This window comes from Corythoichthys intestinalis, chromosome 18 (genome assembly GCF_030265065.1).
Source record: "Corythoichthys intestinalis isolate RoL2023-P3 chromosome 18, ASM3026506v1, whole genome shotgun sequence".
Classification (NCBI taxonomy): domain Eukaryota; kingdom Metazoa; phylum Chordata; class Actinopteri; order Syngnathiformes; family Syngnathidae; genus Corythoichthys; species Corythoichthys intestinalis.
The window spans coordinates 35,491,688-35,515,684 of NC_080412.1; the positions used below are offsets into that span (position 1 = coordinate 35,491,688).

A 23,997-nucleotide genomic window follows, 5' to 3' on the forward strand; every position below is an offset into this window, starting at 1 on the left:
TTCAGACTGCCTTTGTCCATTGAGCCCGTTCAAGTATTACGCATGCTGATGGGAAAAATATAATGATGATGTGTGCATCATGATTCTCCTTGTGACTGTATTAGCATATTGCGATGATTCCCTTTTATGCCACTTCAACGTCTTTGTGATGTGTGATTGCAAAGCATGTGTCAAAACCAGTGTTGGGCACGTTACTTTAAAAAAGTAATTAGTTACATTACTCACTACTTCCTCCAAAAAGTAACTGAGTTAGTAACTGAATTACCCTATAGTAAAAGTAACTAGTTACCAGGGAAACTATACAGGTAACTATTTCCGTTACTTTAAAAAGAACTTGTTTAATGTCAAAGAATTTAAAATTTTCTGAGCAGTATTCTCAAGTCAGTGGAATAGAGAAGAACAGACAGGTAGTTAACTTGTTAGGTGCTTCAGCAGATTTGAATTGCTTACCACAGATGTTGACAAAAGCTTTACCCCGGGACATAAATTACACATTACATGCAGGTTCTTTCGTTTAATTTCGACAAACTTGAAATAGTGTCTATATCTCCACCTCTTAAAGGACAATTTTTCTTCTGAATGCTCTGCCATCCCGACCCTGTGCATCTGTTTTGCGCGTGTGTGTTTGCCGCACGCGCTGCTCCGGGTTGCTTGTGAAATCACCGGCTGTGATTGGCTTACCAAGACGCATGACTCTAACCCTCAGCCAATCACAATCACTTCCATCGCATCTCTCGAGGGGCTGCATTCAGGTAGGCCCTTTTCCCGACAATTCACGTCACCTTCAAAGCGTCTGCCGTCCTCAAGATGGAAGCAGAATTATTGCTGGCTGACAGTGGGAAATGGGAACGAGGCTAGCATCAGGTGTAGCAAACACAGAAACGTTACCAAACTTTGGAAAGCATTGTCTAATGAATGAGCAGGGACAAACAGCTTGGAGTCAGAAGTACGTGCGCCATTCTCGAACCTGAACGCACCCCAAGTCTTGGATGACAAATCAACACAGCAGAGTCTCGACTCGACACGGCTGGTAGTTTCTTCAATTTATTCAGAGTAAGTAACGCACCGCTTTTGACCGTCAGTAACGGTAACGGCGTTGTAACGGCGGAAAAAGTAGTTAGATTACCCCGTTACTGAACAAATAACGCCATTACGTAACGGCGTTACTCCCAACACTGGTCAAAACACGTGCAACAAGGGACAAGTGGCGCGTCATCTCTGAGATAAGGGACTGACATTTCTCACCTCACGTGATGTTCCACTATAAAAGCTAGGGATCTTACTCTCTTCGGTTTGGAGCCTATAGAGCCTGATTCTTAGAGCCTATAGAGCCTGATTCTTGGAGCCTTTCGAGCAGACATGTCCATAGTCCGGCCCGGTAGCCAAATGCGGCCCGTGGTCAAATCTCATCCGGCCCCCAGCCTCAGTCAGAAAAACAGTAACGTCTGGCCCGCACACAGACTTAATAAATTGGTCAGCAGTACTGCTACCAGTATATGAAGTAGCTTACACACTAAATGCTGCTCCTCATTTACCCACTAAAAGGCACTCTAAGCAACATTACCCCGTGTGACCCTTTACTCCCAATTTTCTAAAATGGCGGCAATCAACAACAACAAAAAAGTGACTGCGACGGCCGACCCCTCAAGGATAGTTGAAAATTGGACTATTTCTTGACTAAAATAAGCAACAACTGTGTCTGCCTCATTTGCAAAGAGACAGTCGCTGTTTTTAAAGAGTTCAACGTGAGGCGATATTACCAAACAAGACATGCTGACGTGCAACAAGATTACAGGGAAGATGCGTAAGGAGAAATTGAAGCAACTTGAAGCTAGTTTAATTTTACAGCAGCAGTATTTCGCAAGAGTCCGAGAGTCGAAGGAGAACGCCACAAAGGCTAGTTGCGAGATTGTTGAAATTATTAATTAAAAATAATAATAAAGCAAATGTGACACACATAATGGCTTGCTAAAATTTGCTTAAATATATCCTTCTACGTAAAGGACGTCAGGCAAGGTCGGCCCCCCAAATTTTTACCACACCAAATCTGGCCCCCTTTGCAAAAAGTTTGGACACCCCTGCTTTAGAGTCTGCTGAGCCTGCCATACGGACGCCTAGCTTGTATTCCTAGAGTCTGCCAGTGGTTAGTATACAGACTCCTAGCTAGTATTCCTCTGCAGCTCAACCGGAGTGTCGGCTCTCCGCCCGCTTGTCAACGTTAAGAGTTTTGATTGCTCAAAGGAATATCTTGGGTGCTTTAAAAGTAGCGCGGGGATCTTAGAAGCGACAACCTGTATCTAGCGTTATTGTTGTTCTTGCTTTCTTCCTCTTTCTACATTAAAGATTGTATATTTTGCAAAAGTGTGCCTGTTACTGACTCACTGCAAACCCGGAAACAAAATTTCTTTCACAAAAGTGTGACCCCGGAAATGTTTTACGACATTTCCGGGTTACACTTTTGCGAAATTTCGTTTCCGGGGTGTGCATTATAAACGGGGTGCGCCTTATATTCGGGAAATTACGGTAATCATATTTGAGTATTTCAGATTGTCCCGCCAACTCGTCAACTGAATGTAGTACGCATATGTATTGGAGAAACAAGCGTAGATGGATCCAATGAGGTAAAGTGAACTTCACGCCGACAGTACTAACATATTTTAACTCATTGAACACCATTGACGGCAATAGATCATTCGCTGCTAGTCTGTCTAGCGCTGTCAATGGCATCCAATGAGTTAATGTTGGCCTTATCAGTGTTATTTTCGAGCACAATGACAATAACGAAAATATTTCGTCAACAAACAATTTTTTTCATGACAATGACGAACTAAAAACATGGCTTGGGAGACTAAAAAATAAGGAGACAAATGCCAGTTTTCGTCTAACTTGATGAAAATACGACAGTTTCTGTCATTTGTTCACAATGCGTGACATTTTAATTTTATACGTAGAGTACGTCAGCTTGCATCGTGGTAGTGTTTGGGTCGTGTCACTCATGTGAGATGTGCTGCCCTCACGCTCCTCACTGGAGTTTTGGAAATGTTTTAAGCTACGCTGCGCTGCACTTCATCTTGCTTGTTTGTAAACCCACAATACGATTTGTTTTCTCATCTTGAATATGCAATGTTACAATAGCCATTAAAGGTCTGTGCTGAGTGATCATTACACAATTAATATAAGTCGTCGCATTAGGATAGCATTTGTGTTAGCATTAGCATCAACTTTAGCGTGACGAGCATACTCTTAAACGCTTGGAAAACTTCTTTTTTTTTTTTTTTTACATAAGTTTGTGGCTTCTAGGTGGGTTTAATTGAAAATAATGTACTGCTTTTCCTGCAGAGTATGTGTTATCATCACTTGTAGGCGCTACAATATGTGCTCGTCTTTTGGTTCATTCAAAATTGTTGGAAACCTCTACTTTTGGATAAAAACTTGTGTAATTTCACAGAAAAAAATATTTTGAGTGTCTATTAAAACTTGACGAAACTCGTATGACATTTCATCAACTAAAACTAGGCGAAGAGGAACACGTTTTAAAAATGACTACAATATGGCTTAGATTAATAAGTATTTTCATTCAGAAGACTAAGACAAAACTTAAAAGGGCTGCCAAAAACAACACTGGCCCTGATGTTATTCTTTCAGGTGGTGCTTTCTGTAAAATGTTTGAGAACCACTGTATTAGACCATTTAAAGAAATATAAAGTGAGGGAACAAAAATCCCTATTTTGAGCCTCCCTCAAGAACGTTGCGGTTTTCATCACATTTAGTATTTAGTAAGTGAGATTACACAAAAACTAAACTCTGGAGGGTTGGATCATAAGCCAAGGCAAAGCCCATTAAATGGGGGAATGTTTTTTACTTTTGTCAACATTGCAAGATGTTAGCTTTTCAGCATGAATAATGCATGGATTTTAATGACACAGGCAGGAGGTGAACAGGGTCGTTTGACATTGGCAGAGTTCTCCGTTCACATAAGTGCCTTTGCGGTTTCTATATTATGCTATTTATTTTTGTATTACCATCAGGCAGGGTGCTGAAGACGGCTGCGGGACTGAAGCTGCCATAACCGGCCATGGTGCGGGCCCGGACCTGTACTTCGTACTGAGTGGCTCTGCGGAGGTCCGTCAGCACCGCCTGGTTTCTGTTACTGTCCGTGTAGAGGCACGGATCCTCGCTGCGCCGCTCCTATAAACAGAAAGAAAACACAGCTAAGCCGGGGCTGAAGGTGTGATTGAAACGGCAACGAAAGAGGAGACGACAGACACGTCAAACTAGGGCGCCAGACAGCTACAATTGGGCAATTGTACACTTGTAACACCAGTGGTTTCTGCCAAAATGAATCAAGGCTCATTAAATTTAATCATAGAACAAATGAGTGGATAATACCGCGGTGATACCAACAAAATTAATAGTGCTCATGAAGTAGTAAATTCTGCCACATTGAGACAATGCCAATTACTTTGTTTACTCTTAAGAAAGCCATATTTTTCAGCGCAATTCAATGAGATTACTTAAATCAATCCGTGTTGTATTAGAAAATGCAATTTCTGGAGTTCAATGATGATGTTGTTTTTTTTAAATACCTTTAGAGGTCACTTAGTTAACTCATTGGTTGCCATTGACGGCGCCAGGCGTCAATCCATTTTGACTGAGAGGGGTGAATGAACAAACGTCACACTGAGTATTCATTTTCATTTTATTAATTTAGTTTGAATTAACATTACATTAACATTATTATATAAAAAATTACTGTCAGTACAATAATGACTAATTAGGGTTGTTCCGATCATGTTTTTTTTGCTCCCGATCCGATCCCGATCGTTTTAGTTTGAGTATCTGCCAATCCCGATATTTCCCGATCCGATTGCTTTTTTTCCTCCCGATTCAATTCCAATCATTCCCGATAATTTTTCCCGATCATATACATTTTGGCAATGCATTAAGAAAAAAATGAATAAAACTCGGACGAATATATACATTCAACATACAGTACATAAGTACTGTATTTGTTTATTATGGCAATAAATCCTCAAGACGGCATTTACATTATTTACATTCTTTCTGTGAGAGGGATCCATGGATAGAAAGACTTGTAATTCTTAAAGGATAAATGTGACTTTGTATATTGTGACTAAATATTGCCATCTAGTGTATTTGTTGAGCTTTCAGTAAATGATACTGTAGCCATTTAACTTCTGCCCAAATGCATGATGGGAAATGCAACCATGACTGTGCGTCGTGGTACCAATTGATATATCTTCTCATTGATATATCTAGAATTTTAAGTCGATTACTCGATTACTAAAATATTCGATAGCTGCCGCCCTAGTTCAATGTGTCTTTTTTTTTTTTTTTTTTTTTGGAATTTTCCCACGATGAGTGAGCAGAACAGTTTACATTTGGAATGGTTGAAATACACCATAGTTTTTTTTTGGTGCCAATTGAATTTTTTGTGGGTCCAAGTGGAAAGCCAACATGAGTTAAAATAGAATGTTTTGTGGCTGTTAATCAGTGAAGGAGGCATTTCAATGTGTTAAGTTGAGTATTTGACTTTGGATTGACTTTGTCAAAGCAATCCCACAAGGCAAATCTCCCTGTAAATGTCGGTCAAAATGTGGATTATTTCCCCCTCATTATATTAATCTTGCTGTAAGTGTGTTTTAAAGTTTGTACCTTCTCACAGTAACGTAGTTGGTACTGCAGAATGGTGTAATGTGGCTGCACAGGGACGGACCAGTGAAGAGTTAGGCTGCTCTCTGTGGAGTCACTCTTCCGAATCACAGACACTAGCGACGGCACTGTGTAGAGAAAAGTAAAAAGGGTCTGCGTTATTTTATACCTTTCTAACAATTCCTCGATTTTTCTTACCATCATAGCTGGTGGTGATGTTGACACTCTCGCTGGAGGGGTCTTTGCTGCTGAGTTGAGACACCCCATTGAGAGCTTGGATGGCAAAGGTGTATGTCGTGTGAGGCAGCAGGCCCCAAACTTCCACCCTGCGACTGGTCAGGCCGTGCTGAGTCGGTCGGTAACTGATGCTGTCGCCGCAAGACACGCACGAGCCCCTAGGCGTCCTGCACATGAGGCACCTGATGTTGTAGCTGAGGTCCGCCCGGCCGCCGTTGTCCAGAGGCTCGTTCCACTCCAACCGTAATGAAGTGCCGTTAATCTGGGAGGCGATGCTGCGTGGTGCTGAAGGAGGTCCTGTGGCCCAAATTGAAATAATTAACCATCTAAAATACCAGCGGCATTAGATCTCATTTTCCAAGTGGGATTAAGACACATTCTAAGGACAATAAAGATTAATTTTAATGCTCTTTAGGCACACTATAACTTTGTTATAGTAACTTTATGGTGAAATATTTGACAAAAAAACAAAGCTCTGACAATTGCAAAATAAGGACATTATGATAAAATGGGAATTTTTATGAGTGAATACCCATCAAACTGTTTTGTATTTCCCAAATTAGCAGCAATTTTGTCAACGAAATTCAAATATCAATTATGGTATTTTCACGACCATAAGGCGCACCTAATGATGTGGTGCGCCTATAGTGTGGACTGAGTCCCAAAATGTGTTTGTCTGACTGTGCAATTTTTGAAAAGGCGAACATAAGTGAGAGCTGCATGAGAACCATAAAGGGAGAAGGTTCCATGTGATAAGGGGCGTGCCCTCAGTAGCTGTAATGTACAGGTGTGTGGTAGACTAAACAACATTGGTTTGGTGAAGGACCCTCGAAAATGGCATCTATTGCGAGGACACTTATGAAGCCCAGTTCAAACTCAAGGCTATCACCTATGCGAAACAAAAAGAAACTGCCAACTATGGTGATTTTTAAGAGGAAGACCCTGCCTAAAGAAAAAGTTGAGCTGCCGTGTTTAATGGAGACCTAGCCCTGCTGTTCAATTTAGATAGAAACTTTGATGGATTTGTGGATTAAGAGTGACATGAGGACTTAAATTGTTAAATTCTTTAAAGGGAACCTCGGACTTAAGACTTGAAGGCGCTAATAAGCCACAATTGTTCTCTTTTACTAAAATATGTTAACACATACTGTAAAATATTGCCATTGATTTAAAAATCTATAATATTTGGTACATGTTTTGCTCTACGGGGGGCGCCATGTTTTAAGCGCGCTATGGACACTTGGGGTTATCACGAAAAATGCCACTGTCACTTGACGAATACTACTGGGTTACTGCAATAGTGTACCACATGAAAGCTATTTTTAGACCGTGATGTCGCCATCGTAACGCCGAAGTGGGATAGACACGCCCTCGCATACAATCCATGTTACTTCTGCCTGTTTTCTCTGGTAATCTTTCAAAAAAGAACAAGCCGATTAAACACTGCTGCTATGGAACTTTTAGAGACAACTCTAGACATTACGATATATGAAGGATGTTTTCTTCATACGTTTCCCGAAACCAAAAAACTCGGAGGAAAAATGTGAAGAATGGATCAACTTGCGCGGACGTCCAAAAGACCAGTTTTACGCTAGCAAGGTGAAACTATTCACATTTCATATGTAGTAAACATTTTTGGGGGGGCCATGGTCCGACAGAGGACAAAGACGTAAGCCATTTTGATGTTTTTACTTATATTTTAGCGTGTTTTGCCGTGCTGCTTCTGTCTGACAATAAATGACATGAAAAAACTTATGAAAAAAATTAAAGTGGTATCTGACTGCCACTGTTACCTTATCTGTTGTAAAAAAAAAAAAAAAAAAAACAATTTTAGTAAGGGGGAAGTGTAAATAAATTATAGAATTAAGATTTGTTATTAATGAAAAATTTAAAGTGTTTGTTGACTGTCACTGAGTAGCATTTGTGATCACTACACAAAAATAGCAATGTAAATTGCCCCCAAGAACGGTCAGAGACGTAAGACAATATATAAGAAAGACAGGGCATATGGTGGTAAAGGATAGATTGCTGAAACAGGAGAATGTCACTGTCAGTGGCGTAAGGCAATGCACACATGAAAAAGGTGTCGATAAAAAAAGCTACCTCTGGATCAGGTCGGCTGTTTTTCAGCCCTCGACACACAAGCCATCTCTTGAATTGAACATTTGTATGTTCTTCCACATCTTTACCAGTGAATTTGGCACCAGGGGCATTGTTTTCAGACAGAATTGGTAGGTTTGGCTCAGTAAACATCTCGTTCGTACACTATTTCCATTCATTTACTATTAGGGACAAACGGGAGGTTGACCCACCTAGCAACATTTGCTAACGTCATAAATATTAATGAGCAACAGTGACGTGTTGCTTGTGGTATGCCATTCCTTCTACGCGGAAAGACGTCCAACACATGCGCTCATCAGTTAAAAATGTTGAGTACTTACTATTTGTGTTTTTATTCAGTCTTTTATTTGTGTTTCCCTCTCATACTTTTAAGCATTGTGTTGTGGTAGCTTTAACGCAGATTTTTGATCTGTTGACCGCATTAGTCACGTAGCATATTTAAACCACCCTTATTTGATATTACAACGTTTAGGTATTTTCTTAAGGCATCTTTAGTATGATCTGTCTGTATGCATCTAAACAAAACTAGCTGAAAGCGCACGGTAGTACTTTGGGTGTCAAATTCACCTCTTGTAGCACGTTTCGCCAGTGTAGCACATTTTGGCAGAACACCGTTTTTTTCCCCCTACTCTCGTCTCGTCTTTCCTGTTCATTTTGCTTTTGCTGCTCGTTTTGTGAAATAGTATGTCATACTCATTAATGTTCCTCTTAGGTTCAAATTGAAAGGGTTGAACAAGATGATATGTTTATGTCACTTAAGTCATACTCTGGAATCCTGGCAGCGTAACCATGTGACGTCATCGCCCTACGACGTCAACAACAATTGCGACCTACTAGTTAAACTAATTTTACAAACTGTCTGAAAACGAAAACATCAAGAGGGGTTTCAATATCCTATTATTTTAACTCATAGTAACTAGGGTTGTTCCGATCATGTTCTTTTTCCCCCGATCCGATCGTTTTAGTTTGAGTATCTGCCGATATTTCCCAATCTGATTGCTTTTTTTGGGCTCCCGATTCAATTCCAATCATTCCCGATAATTTTTCCCGATCATATACATTTTGGCAATGCATTAAGAAAAAAATGAGGGATCCACGGATAGAAAGACTTGTAATTCTTAAAGGATAAATGTGACTTTGTATATTGTGACTAAATATTGCCATCTAGTGTATTTGTTGAGCTTTCAGTAAATGATACTGTATCCATTTAACTGTTCTGCCCAAATGCATGATGGGAAGTGCAACCATGACTGTGCGTAGTGGTACCAATTGATATATCTTCTCTGCGTTGGGAAATAACATAGGGTGTTAAGAAAAAGACCAATTACTACCTTTCTTCCCCACATTGCTTCCCACGATATTTCTAATCGTAGGGAGAGGGATTGTAAGGCTTTAGCCAATTAAAAAAAGGCTCCAAAGGCTGTCAAAATTCACTCTACTCATTTTACGCTGCCTTTTAGCTCTATATATAGGTAAAACGGTGCCACTACAGATTGAACGTGACAATGCGTGAGTGGGTCGTGCAGCGCATGCGTTAATTGCGTTAAATATTTTAACGAGATTAATAAATAAATTTAAAGAAAAATTCATTACCACCGTTAACGGGATAAATTTGATAACCCTACCTTAAGCCTAAACTAAAGACTCTGGATGAGTGTAACATATTATGTCTGTAACGTTAAATACAATTAGAAAACAATTTAATTAAAAAATATATATATTTAAACAAAAGCATGTCCGATATTTTTTTGCCGATTCCGATACTTTGAAAATGACGTGATCGGACCCGATCAATCGGGATCGGGACATCTCTAATAGTAACGTTTATCTTTTAAGAACTACAAGTCTTTCTATCCTTGGATCCCCTTAATTAAAGTACAATTGCACTCAGTTTAAAAAAAAAAAAATGCAAGCGCGCATGCTTGCGTATGTTTTTCATGCGCCCAATAATGCTGTGCGCCTTTTGTGTGTGTGTGTTAAATACAAAAACTATCACCTGAAAATGAGCCTGCGCCTTTTAATACGGTGCGCCCTATGATCGCGAAAATACAGTATATTAAAACACAGAAAAGAGGAGAAACTAGGGATTAGCTTAATTGCGCTTCTATGAGCTAAAAACCTTCAAAAAGTCATAACTATTGGCTCATCCTTATTACAGTGTTAAAATTAAATCAAAATCCATTTCTGCGCATGTTTTTCAAACCTGATGCAATCATGGCGTATCAAATTCTTTTCATCAGATCCAATTATAACCTCCCCAGTTCTGTTTTCACGCCGTTTCACCTTTCCCTGACCTACACAGTCCATTTGGTTGTCATATAGGGCAAGACATATTATTCAGTCTTAACATGTAGCCAGGAAACAGGACAATGATTCTCCAGGGCGTTTGCGTCACAACAGAAGCATATGTGCGGCAGAATTGAAATGGTGCAATTACATCGCACCAGAGATGATAATGATCATTGTCTGAAAATAGTGTGAAAAGGGTCGTTGCCTTGAGCAAAAGCAGGAGCCGCTATTGCGAGAGCTTCTGCCGCTGCCAAGGAGACAGAGCTTTGTCACAGAGCTTCCAGCTGCCTTCGTGCAAATAGTTTGCTCATTGCAAACCCAAGTGGGGCAACATCACAGACAGTGGTTGAGGTAGGAATTCAGCACTCATCACCTGGGGGAAAGTAGCTTTAAAGGTGATTCTTTTCCCCGCTTAACAATCAGATTGCACTTTATTATAATAATCAAGCCTGTACATTTCTGGTAAAAATTCCATCATGGAGAAGACCATGTCTGAATAGCAGGTGCTAAATTGCGTGTTCCAGGAAAACATTGGTTGGTATGCGTGTTGCATGTATTTTATTGAAACTACAGTCTTTGCTTAAAGTAGCGCTGATGGTTTTTATCGTGGCATCTAATGGGCCATTTACATGGTGACTCTCCGAGCAGACGAAAAATTTCATGTTTGCATTTATATGGGCCCGTCTCCATTCGAACAATGTTGTAATTCCGCATGAAAACGATGTAATATTCATGCCAGGCCCTAGGGGGCAGTGCCGATTTACAAGGCGACAGCGAATGATGCACTTCGACCCCACCAAAGTTCCTCAGCCCGGAAAAAAATATGCCTGCCCACTCGAAGCGATGGCATTTTTCTTTTGTTCAAAAAGGCAAAAAAATGGAAATATTCAACATATTTAATTTAAAAGTATTATTAAAACCGTAAATTAAAGCCGACATTCCGCCATATTTGCTGTTCTGAATGTTTACTAGCACCGCTGCGCATGCCCAATGTGACGTGTACGAGTGCTGACATTTTCGGCGCCGTGTCGCGCCATGGGAGCCTTTGATATGCATGCGGAGATGGCCCCCCTAAATCCCCCGCAATCGAATTCTTCCACTTTGGAGGAAGGATTCAGAATTTCTCGTCTTCGCCGACACCATAAGTCTTTGTGTCGCAGAGTCGCCATGTAAACTGCCCCTAATACAGAACACAGCAGGCATATTGAAAAAGATGGAAAATAGACTAAAATACATTCATGAGTTAGAAAAGATTTTTAGCGTGCCATTAATTTTGGTGAAGTCTGCCAGAGGCCCCTTTTGTTTGATTCCAGTTCACCCAAATTCTCATTCTGGGTAATAATGTTTACATACTTCTTTGTATCATTGTTGTTTTCGTCAACAATGACGATTACAAACTGTTTCGTGGACAAACAATTTTTTCATGACAATGATGAGACAAATGCCAGTTTTCATCTGACGAGATGACAACACGAAAATGTGACATAGTTTCTGTCATATGTTTATAATGCGTGGCATTTTCCGATTAACGTGGAGTACGTCAGCATCTAGGGCTGCAGCTATCAATTATTTTAGCAGTCAATTAATCGATGAACAAGTTAGTTCGAATAATCGAGTAATCGTATATATATATTAAAAAAAAAAAAAATCTAATAAATGAGGATCTAAATACAACAAAATAACAACTGACTAAATTACATAGCAAAAGTCCGCTAGCTTAAATGCTATAAAATGCTCCCGCTTTTTTTTTTAACAATGATCTTAACAAATGGTTCAAACACATATTACAACAAAAAAAACGGCTAAATATACCTATAAACCATATTACGAATGCATTAAAAAATATTATCTCAAACAAAAACTTAGCTTATGTTGGGCTTAACAGGGAGCAGCTGAATTCAGCTCTGTGAAATGAGTTATCTCATATTAACTGTTGCCACTAGAGGGCAGTGTATACACCCAAATCAATAAAACAAAATGTAAACACTTTTAAAACAAACCATAACAAAGCCACTTTAATTAAACGAATACTCAAAGCAGCAAAATTTAATTCAAATCTTTTTTGTAATCGAAGTACTCGAGTTAATCGATTAATCGTTGCAGCAGTGTTTGGATCGTGTCATTCGTGTGAGATGTGCTCCGCCTCTCCCTCACTCTTCTCACCGGAGTTTAGGATGGATTTCAAGCTAGGAAGCTCTCCATCTTGCTTGTTTGGAGACACAAGATTTGTTTTCTGATCTTGGCAAGACAGAATATGCAATGTTGCTTTAGCCTTTAAAGACCTGTGCCCAGTGATCATCACACACTAAATGTAACTCTTCGTGGTAGCATAGTATTTGCGTGAGCATTAGTACAAAATTTAGCGTGGGGAGCATTCTGTTAAACACTTGGATAAGTTTTTTCTTTACATACAGTTCGTGGCTTTTAGGCAGGTTTAATTGAAAATAGGACTGTCAAAATTATCGAGTTAACGGGCGGTAATTAATTTTTTAAATTAATGACGTTAAAATATCTGACACAATTAACGCACATGCCCCGCTCAAACAGATTAAAATGATAGCACAGAGTCATGTCCACTTGTTACTTGTGTTTTTTGGTGTTTTGTCGCCCTCTGCTAGCGCTTGGGTGCGACTGATTTTATGGATTTCAGCACCATGAGCATTGTGTAATTATTGACATCAACAATGGCGAGCTACTAGTTTATTTTTTGATTGAAAATTTTACAAATTGTATTAAAACGAAAACATTAAGAGGGGTTTTAATATAAAATTTCTATAACTTGTACTAACATTTATCTTTTAAGATCTACAAGTCTTTCTATCCATGGATCGCTTTAACAGAATGTTAATAATGTTAATGCCATCTTGTTGATTTATTGTTATAATAAACAAATACAGTAATTACGTATAGTATGTTGAATGTATATATCCGTCTTGTGTCTTATCTTTCCATTCCCCAAATAATTTACAGAAAAATATGGCATATTTTATAGATGGTTTAAATTGCGATTAATTACGATTTTTAAGCTGTGATTAACTCGATTAAAAATTTTAATCGTTTGACAGCCCTAATTGAAAATAATGTACTGCTTTTTCTGCTCAGCGTGTATCACTATCACAAAGTTGGTGTTGTCCTTGTAGACGCTACAATATGTGCTGGTCTGTCTAGGTTAATTCGAAATTGTTGGGAACCTTTATTTTTGGACTAAAACTTTTGAATTTTACAGACAAAAACATTTTGAGTAAAGGTCGACTAAAACTAGACGAAATTTGTATGACATTTTGTCCAACACATTTTGAAATGACTAAATTATGACTGAGACTCATAAGTATTTTCATTCAAATGAGTTAAGACAAAACTTAACAAAGGTAGTACAGTTTATACTTTTTTTTTTTTTTTTTTTTTTTTACTTCTTGCCTTTTAAAAATACAGTATTTCAATGAGTGTAAAAGCTCTGTTCCTATTTTGCCTAAATTGAATCTTCAATGAATCATGTTATCAGTAACAAAACAGTTGGCATGAATTCAACTTCAATTACAACTGTGACAAGTGAGAAATGTTTCACATTCTTTTGATTGCAAATCTGAGGAAGCGCAACTAACTGTCAAGGTAATACCTTTCACGCATCCAACATGAGCTGGGATTCCTGAATCAGCACAAAGGTGTCACTTAAGACCATCAATGACTACTTCCCTTTTGAGTTGAAGCCCTACCCCCACAACAATATGTCACTAATAACATGCATCTCAATGGCCAGCAGTGGCACAAAAGACACTTCAGAAAATGAAAAAAGGCGTAAAGTACCACCAGCAGCGGTAAAACCAGAAGCCCATTTAAGTGTGCTAGTGAGTGTGGGTATGTTTACATGGACAAAATTTCCTCAATCCTATCAGTGTTCGGATTGTAACTATGATCGGGTGCATTGTGTTCATGGACACTAAAAATATTGATCCGATGGAACATTCAAACGCATTAAATTGTTGTTCTTAAATAAAACACAAACTATAGTCAAAATAATAATTAAAAAAAACCAAACCAAAACAAAAAAAAAACGTACACAATGCGTAACGAGTCATTTGAAAGCTAGCTAAGTGAAATATGAAATAGGTGAAAAACCCAATGCCATCTTTGTTCTCTGCCAATCAGGGCATATCTGTACGTGAGCAGAAATCTTTATTCACATGTCGTGCTTTAATTTTGAAATATTCACCAGAAGTAAGCTCGCTGAGCCGCTTATGCTTTACACTCCGTAAAAAAAATATATATATATATTTATTTTCTGTTTTTCGCATCGTTTGCAAATGCTGTTAACCAGCGAGTTTTCATGTTTTAAGTGTCACCTTTTTAACCGCAATTCTGCGTTTTGGAGAAGACAGCCAATGTTTTATAGCAGGCTAAAGTGGTTAGTACATTGTGTTTTTTTCCATTAGCCTCAATGTAGCAATGCTAACGTTTTACAATGTTTAATATAGATGTGTCTCCTAATTTTGTATGCCTGAACTCTAATTCTACAGCTTATTGATGACCAATAAACATCTGTGAAAGGAACTGGACTCTGATATCCAATCAACACGAACGTGTGCCAAGTGCATGCAGCATATTTAAACACACGCACGCGTGCTCGTACGCGGTCATAAATCGCAGTCGGGAAAATTAGGCTACTTATGCGACACCACTACAGTGCAGACACAGGCCAAGTAGAGGCGTTCTCGTTAGCATTAGCATTTCGCGTCGTGAGCGTCATCTTAAACTCTTGGGCAACCCTACCTCTGCTTTCATGGTTACCGTGGACCCAAATGATGTGCATAGATCCACTCTTGCAAATCCTCTAGCAATCATAGCTGGGCTGGGATTCATGGGAGCTGCACCACTAGCAGCTAGCTGTCTAGTGTTAGCTGCTGTCGCTTCGCTTACATTAGCAGCTTGCTGGCTGGCTTTAGCTTCTGTCTTTTCAGGCTCGTGAGCAGCTGGTTGGCTTGTACAGGCAGATTGAAAAAATCCGGCAATGGAGGGAGTTTGTTTCTTTCCTCTGGTGGAAGTGATGTGCTTGGATGATATAGCATGGGACTCTAGCGCCTTAATGCCCATTGTACCCAGCTGAATCTTTTTTTGCATACGATGCAAAAAGCTTCGAACACACTGCTATCAACTGGTTTTGAACCAAAGGTGAAAGGATTGTTCACACAACCACGCTTTGTTGAATTTACATTTCCCCATCTCTGTAATATGATATGTATGGCTAAGTGTAAAAAAATCTGCGTCTGTGTATTGTAGAGGAGGATATTTTGTCGGGACTCCCATCGTGACACGGGATTTACGCCAGAATCCCGATTTAGAGCCGGGGCTGAGTTGCGTTGTCAATGATTGGCTCCTCTGCCCAGTTTATTTATTTAGGCTTCATTATTTAATCACAATGACAAATGACATGAAAGTCTCTCACCTTTCGGCGAAATTCCCCGTTTTGAAGTCAAAAAGGGTGACCTACGTGAAGTGTGTAGATCCGAGTAGAACATTTTTAAGGGGGTTTGGGGGAACTGCGGTCGTGACATTTTTTTTTAATGTCGGACGTTTGGTATGCAAGCGAGGAAATCGACACAAAGCCAAAAAAAGCGCACCGCAGTGGCCAAAACATTGACTTATTTCAAGGAAACAAAGGAGGGAACACTGTTGTGTCCTGTCTCTTCAATGCCAAGCTTGGCTTCACGTGGCCGTGAATGAACACCTAAAGCACCTGTCACCCAGTTGCAATTGTGGAAGACGACGCGCGCGCGTCCGTGCGTGATGATGGCACATGAGACTCCAGTTCCTTTAGCAGATGTTTATTGGTCATCAACACACCGTAGAATTTAAGTTCAGACATACAAAATAAGGAAACACATCTATATTAAACACCGTAAACGTCAGCATTACTACATTGACGATAACGGGGAAAAAAGACAACCTACTTTAGCCTGCTATAAAACATTGGCAGTCTTCTCCAAAACGCAAACTTGTGGTCAAAAGGTGACATTTCAAACATAAAAAAACCGCTGGTTAACAACATTTTGCAAACTATTACTGACACCACATGCAAGGACAAGAGTTTTTTTTGCGGAGTGTAAACCTTACAGTTTGCGGTTTAAGGAACGTACTTCCGGGGAACATTTCAAAATAAAAGCACGTCATGTTCGTCATATAAGCGATTTCTGGAGTTAATCCCACATACTTCAGAATTCAGATTCTACACTAAGAATACCTTTAAAATGACACCCTTTATGAAAAATCTGATTGGCAATGAATAATTACTATAATTATTATAATCAGGGGTGCACATAAGTGGTCCGCATGCGCGCATGCGTACTGGACGTAGACAAATGCGTTGGCCCTCAACGGCTTCAATACGCTTTTGCGTACCGATGGCTGACCACTGTATTTGCGGCGGACACGAGAAAATCTATTCTCAAAATGTCAAAGAGGCAGGTCCCACTGAATAATTATTTCCGTGTTCCCCCACACCCGTCAAAAGACAGACAGATGACCAGTGTTGTTAATAACGGCGTTAGAATATAACGGCGTTACTAACGGCGTTATTTTTTACAGTAATGAGTAATCTAATTAATTGCTTTTCTTATCTTGGCAACGCCGTTACTGTTACTGAGGCGGGAAAGGCGTGCGTTACTATGCGTTACTAAATTGGTTGAATAAAAAAAGTCTGAGAGAAACGGACTCACGGAGACGAGAGAGCAGAGCAGGAGTGGGGAAGACGCCGTTGCAACCGCGATGCTAGGTGGCTCCAATAATACCTGACTGTAGCCACAGCCAACAAACTACGCCCACATGACACGGTTGATATCATATTATAGAACTAGATGCAATTGACAGACACAGCTGCATTGGCAACATGTTTTAATGACTACATGCGTGAGTAAACAGCCGCCATCTTGAAGCAGTAGACCTCTCAGGAAGGCTCTGATGTAGAGATCCTTCATAGCGAACCTAAGTAACTTTTTTTTTTTTTTTTTTTAATCTAAAATGCTCCTAAATCAGCAAAATCTTAACTTAAATCTATCTTTAAATGATGAAACAGTTTTAAAACTTACACATGTTTAAAGTAGACAGAAGGGAACTAATGAAATAACAGGAGCAATTTTAACAACTTTAACGGTTGATTCACAACTTTAAATGACTTCCACACATAGCAAAGGTTACTATCTAGTTATCGCAATACCCTTGTGTCTAGTTAAGTGGAGGGTAAAGAATTGGGCTAGGGCCAATTGTCCCCCAAACCCTTTAAACTTCACATTGCGTGACCTGTTTTTGTTTTTTGTTTTTTTGAGAAAAAAAAAAAAATTACCACTAGTTACTTTTCCAAGTAACTAATTACTCTTACATTCAGGTAACTGAGTTACTAACGCAATTACTTTTTGGGAGAAGTACTTTGTAACTGTAATTAATTACTTTTTTTAAAGTAAAATTAACAACACTGCAGACGACAGAGACGTCACCAGAGCTACCGAAAAAAAGGACTTTTGCTGAAAAGTGGCTGCAGGAGGTACCATGGCTAGAAGCAAATGATGCTCTCATGGAAATGTGGTGCTAAACTTGCCGTGAGAATCTCAATGTCGCTGATAAGAGCAGCGCATTATATGTAGGGTCAAAGAATTTCAGCCATCCAAACTTTGAAAATCACGAAACAAAACAGAGCATGATGGCAATTAAGCAAACTATCGATGCCAGACAGGACCCTACTCGCCCTATGGACAAGTGGCGGAATAAAATTAATAAAGAACAGCGCCATGGACTGACAAATGTGTTTTTGCTCGCATTTCACAAAGCTAAACATGCACGTTCAATGAGCTCTTAAGAGGTGGACATCCCACTTTTACAAAGGCTTGGAGTTAATGTGGGAGGCAAAAAAAATACGCGTACCCCTGTATATGTCTTTACATTTCACTTCAGAGTAATGGCAATTTTGTTGTGCCAGTTGATGTTAATCAAGTGTTAATTGTTAATAAAATTAATTTAAGGTAATTGGCTCCAAGTAAAGCTTGTCATAATTTTATCGCATCAGGCGGGTCGACTCTGAAGCTCAATGAGGACCAAGTTGCATCTCCAGGTCCTCCTCTGAGAACCTGGGCAAAAAAAATATGTGCACCCCTGATTATAATACTATTATATATAGTATTATATTATAAATGCTAGATATTTTTTAAGAATTATTTTGAATCATGATGGAAAGGCGAAGTCAGTGTGCTATCAGCATTTGACCTCATTGTTTATTCGTGATTTATTGTTGTTGTTTACGTGTTTATTTGTACTTTAATTAAGAATTTAGTGTTCCAAAAGGTTTTTGTGAATTAATAAGTGTCAGCAAAAAATTCATTGCTAAATTAGTAAAAAAAAAAAAAAAAAAAAAAAAAAAGTGGTGGGGGGGGGGGGGGATTATTAGATTAGTCGACTAATCGTAAAAATAGCTGACTAATTGGGAGAAAATTAGTCGTTTGGGACAGCCCCAGTTGTACAGTGTACCGGAACATATTTCCTCCACACCCTTCTCACCTTTTTAACTCCAGACCTATTTTCATGCCTGCCTTTTCAGGAGAACTGAGACACGGAGAAGTTACATACATAATTTTAAGATCCAGATATGAAAATTCAATATTTTTTCAAAACTTTTTAAGGTATGATTTCCAAATTTATAAATTCAATGCTTTTAAGACTTTTTAAGACCCCATTTGAACCCTGTTAAAAAAACAAATAAAATTGTCCATGTAAACATACGTTGTGTCGTTTAGCGCCATACACTTGTAAGTAAAAATTCATACAAAAGCCATTTTTGTGTTTACTCACTGGTGCATGGAGTGTCAGGGCTGTCGGATCGTGCTCGGAAGTATCCGGGGCGACATGCACATACCGCCTCCCCCCTTACGGAGGCGTGGCTTGCTCCCGGACAGACTGCGCACTGTCCCTCGGTGCCGGACTTGAAGTGACCCACGGGACAAGCTGCAGAGGACAAATGAAGGAAAACCATTATGAGCTCTTACATTGGATATGACCTGTGGCTCCTATACGCATGTTAACTGTGCTCAGGTGCCAGATGGCTGCAGATGGGCTGAGGGAAGAATGTAATGAGAGCTCGGTAATAAATCAGAGAGCCTAATCATTTATATGGGGGCTATAACCCAAAACATGATAGTCCACAGAGAGATGAGAGAAAACAAAGAGATTTCCTGTTCCTGGACAAAAACAGAGAAAGAATCTTTTTGAGAAGAGCAATTTCAAGTGTTTTTTTTCAACCGTTGGATGATACTTAAGACTTATCTACAGGAAGTTCCTTCATAGCATTGTTTGTTTCAAAGATGAACTTGAATTCACCAAGAGCTATAAATGAATGTTGTCTTGGTGGAAATAACGCCTCTAAACATTGTCTGGCCATCAGGGAAATAAACTCGTCAACTTGATGGTCAGCATGAGCTTTGTTCCAATGAAATGGTTCAAATAATTGAGCATATCCATCAAAATGAATCAAGTAGACAGCATGCATACGTAGTGCATTTTGGTGTTAGGGCCAGTAAAATATGTATTGTCTATATGCAAGATAATGAGATTAGTGAAACTCAATTGCATTTTCTGAAACGGTCAGCCTTTGAAGCTAATTAACTGTTCAATCTTCTTATAAAGGCAATTTCGCTTAATGGTCTGGTGAGTGGGTTTTCTCTCTCAGCTCAAAAACACCGCCTGCCACTTGCAAACAAGCAACGATGTCATGTTTTTAGTTGAAGAAAAAAAAACATGCTAACAACTAGCAATGGGAATTGATAAGATTTTTACGATTCCGATTCCATTATCGATATTGCTTAACGATTACATTCTTTATCGATTCTCTTATCGATTCTAATTTGGACTAATGGACTGTATGAGGTTCTGGGTTCAGAACACAAGGAGCGGAGAGTGGAGTTAAGTCTTTTGCACTTTTAATCCAACTTGGCAACAGGCACAACTATATACAGGCAATGGCACTTGATATGACAATCCCTCAATGAGCAGATGAGAGCATGTGTGGAAAGATGTTGATGTATTTGTATGTGTGTGTGGAAGAAGACTGGAATGTGCGGGTAAATGTGTGGTACTGAAAGGAAAGAAAATTACATGCAATAAAATGCAAATTGACTGTAAAGCAGTCAATAACACACATACATGACTCGTAATCAGGGCCGGCCCAGGCCATTTGGGGGCCCTAAGCAAAATAATGCAAAGGGGCCCATATTTTTTGCCCACCATTTCATCACAGTGTACTGTGAAACCCATACATGCAATTCAAACCATACGTCCATATTTGTATATTAATCAGATTTTGTTGCACTGCATACTTCAAACTTCTCACCCCAAATGATTGTCAGTACTTAAGGAAGGAGTTAAGGAAGAACTTCTATTTTTCTAAGCTTGTAATCAAGTATCAAAGTTCACAAAAGTCAAATAAAGCAAACTGTAGTAAACAAAATAGAATATAAATTAAAAAATTGCCAGATTGGGGGCCCCCTAGTGGTCAGGGGCCCTAAGCAGCTGCACTGTCTGCGTATTGGCTGGGCCGGCCCTGCTCGTAATATTATAATGACAAAAAGGTGGGGGGGGGCGCGAGCGCGCGCGCACAACTAAGGAGCACGCTGCGTGCACGTGCGGTCATCTTGGCCATAAAAGTGGCGAAAACTAAGCACTTTACACTCATACGGATGTACAACATCATTTTAAGATGCTAAACTAACACATTCCTTCTTAACACAAATGTGCAACACGAATATAATGTAAGCAACGCTCTCCTCGACGCAGCGAGAACGAGCGGCAGCAACCAGCTGACATAACAATAAAAACACAAAACAGTCGCGCTGATATAATGTTATTATTAAAAATCGGCTATAATGATATAATTTTAAAAAGTAAATCGAGTTGGTTGGAACCAATAAGAGAATCGTTAGGAAAATTGGGAAACAATTCCATGGAATTGGATCACTCAGAACCGGTGCTCTTTAAGAAACGGTTCTCGATTCCCATCATTTTCTGGAGATATACAACTGTTCCCCTATTTATATATTTGTGAATCTATGCTAACTTGATGGTGGGGGCGCCTTAGAAGGGTTTGTTAATTGGACTCATTAGACAGAGCTGCCGCAGAGTTCCTTTCACTTCTTCGACCGCCATCTTTTTCAAGCCCGCTTTGATGCGGTCATTGTGATATGATCATTACAAGGAGCCCGCCCCCATGCCCTCCTTCCACCGCCCATTCTATCGCACTCAACCATAAGTTGTCCCAGCAGTAAGCCTTTGACCCCGCTCTTCCCCTCTGAGATAAGTGCTGCTCTACCTGACCTCTCCTCCAACCTCTGTGTGTCACCGTTTCCCCTCCTCATTAAATGCACTGGTCCCCCACGTCCTCTGCAAAGCCTCCGCCCTCAGACCACCCCACCCAAAGCTCGCCATTGTTTTCTCCTCTGGTCATAGCGCAGGCGTCACACTTTACTCCCAGTATACATCTAAACACATCTCATTCCTACCTGTGCATCTTGTTTGTCCGTCAGCTGCCTCATATCCAGGGATACAGGAACAAGAAGTAGTCGGCTGGCCCACCCACTGGCCATCTTCACCGCAGAAAAGCTTGGGGGACCTAGCTCTGGGTCCCTGCTGTGCGGCATGCTCCACACACACACCCTGCGCCTCCTGTACCAGAGTGCGAGGTATGGTCTCAGGAAAAGAGGAGAGAGCGCTGACGAGGGGGGGACACTTCTTGAAGAAAACCCTGACGGAGAGCAAGGCCATGCAGGAGCCCTGAGCCTGAAAGGCCAAGTAGAAGCCTCTCTTGGATAAAGGGCCGAGTCTTATGGTCTTGATGTTGGATTTCCGTTCGCCGCCCTTCCTGAGGAGAAAGTCTGCTGCCACTGTATCCACCTTGGACAGGAAGAATATGTTTAAGTCTCATGATGGCCAGATTCCAACACAAGAGATCAACAAGCTTTTGCGGCATTCAACAGATTTGAAAACATTAACTGCGCATCACATATGCTTTACATTATTGAAACTTTTCCAGGCATGCTATTAGGGGTTTACTTTGATTTACTGCCTTCCTGGCAAACGTTGTTTCCCACTGCTGTAAAGCAATGAAACATGCCCTGGTGTGTTGTGGCTCTTCATTACTAGTGTCAACATCTCACATTATCTTAAAAACGCAAAAGAATTCAAAATCGTAGTAAATCAGGAAGAGAAAGTGATTTAAAATAAATAATACATTTGAACGTTTTAGATGGACAGAAAAGGAAACAGGGATTTTTGTACATTAAAAAAGGGCTGCAGCTAACGATTATTTTAGTAGTTGATTAATCGATGAACTAGTTAATTTGAATAGTCGAGTAATTGGATAAGGAACATAAAAAATTAAAATACCTGAGCTGAGCCTCAAATGATATAAAAAGTAAACAAATGAGGCTTTACGTACAATAAAAGAACAATTGGCTAACTTACATAGCACAAGTCCGCTAGCTTGAATGCTATAAAATGCTATATATATATTTTTTTTATAATGCTCTTAAAAAATTGTTCAAACACATATTCCCACAAAAAATGGCTAAATATACCTATAAACTAAATTACGAATGTATTAAAAAACACTTCAAACAAAAACCTAGCTTATGTTGGTCTTAACAGGGAGCAGCTGGATTCGGCCATGTGAAATGAGTTATGTCATACTCCCTGTCGCCACTAGAGGGCATTGGATCCACCCAAATCAATAAAACTAAATGCAAACACTTTCAAAACAAACCATTATGCCACTTTAATTAAACGAATACTCGAAGCAGCAAAATTTAATTCGAATCTTTTTATCTTTTTGTTAATCGATTAATCGTTGCAGCGCTACATTAAAGCATTGATCGTGACAGTGTGGTACGAGTACCGGCAGTGGTACGCAGGCTCCCTCTGGTGGTCCGCAAAAGACTGACTGAATTAAATATTCAAATGACTTTATTTAATCCACTGCATTCAAATGACTTTATTTAATCCACTGCAGTTCATTTATCAGGTACAGGTGTATTCTATTTATAAAACAGAAAATTCACATAGAATTTTCTAAAACTGCTTCTTTTCAAATACCGAGGAACAACTTCCAACTGTAATCCTATTCAACACAATCCTGAAGTAAATTAGCATTTAGCAAAATCTCAATCTGGATTATAAAAATAAATCAAACAGCCATTTTGGGGGGGGGGGACTTTTTGGCCTATTACACTATTATATTTTAAAGGGGGATTTTTGACTTAAAGCCTAATTTCTGAGGTAGGGGAGGTTTAATTAGTAGGTGGAGTTGGTTTAAACAGATTTCTATGGAATTTGTTGCAGGGCTCCAAAGTGGCTAAGCTAGCACGAGTCAATGGTTGTTGCTAGCATGCCTATAAAAAACAACATATGCATGCATGACAATCACCGATGACCCATTCAATCAATAGTGTTGGCTATGTTTTCAGTATAAAATTATTAAAATTTACCATTGTATGCCAATAATTGCTGTATGAACCGCGACATTTGTAATCCAGCATCTCTGCAGGAAACAAGCTGTCTAGGCAAGCAGGGCTGAGTGATCACATCGGTTTAGAACAGGGGTGGGCAAACTATTCCACAAAGGGCCGCAGTGGGTGCGGGTTTTTGTTCATACCC

The 23,997-nt window shown here is 39.6% G+C and overlaps 1 protein-coding gene across 2 annotated transcripts in view; it reads right to left on the reverse strand.

The window, feature by feature from the left end:
- Positions 1-23,997, reverse strand: part of ephb4a (eph receptor B4a) — a 100,169-nt gene that overhangs the window by 20,823 nt on the left and 55,349 nt on the right. For both annotated transcript variants that reach the window (XR_009061256.1, XM_057820197.1), the window contains 5 exons: positions 21,849-22,239; positions 19,150-19,302; positions 5,872-6,207; positions 5,677-5,801; positions 4,023-4,188 (listed from right to left, as the gene is read on the reverse strand). Coding sequence is in view for 1 of the 2 variants with exons in the window: in XM_057820197.1 (XP_057676180.1) it covers positions 4,023-4,188; positions 5,677-5,801; positions 5,872-6,207; positions 19,150-19,302; positions 21,849-22,239 (1,171 nt within the window). In the remaining variant the exon portion in view is untranslated. The remainder of the gene's footprint in view (positions 1-4,022; positions 4,189-5,676; positions 5,802-5,871; positions 6,208-19,149; positions 19,303-21,848; positions 22,240-23,997) is intronic.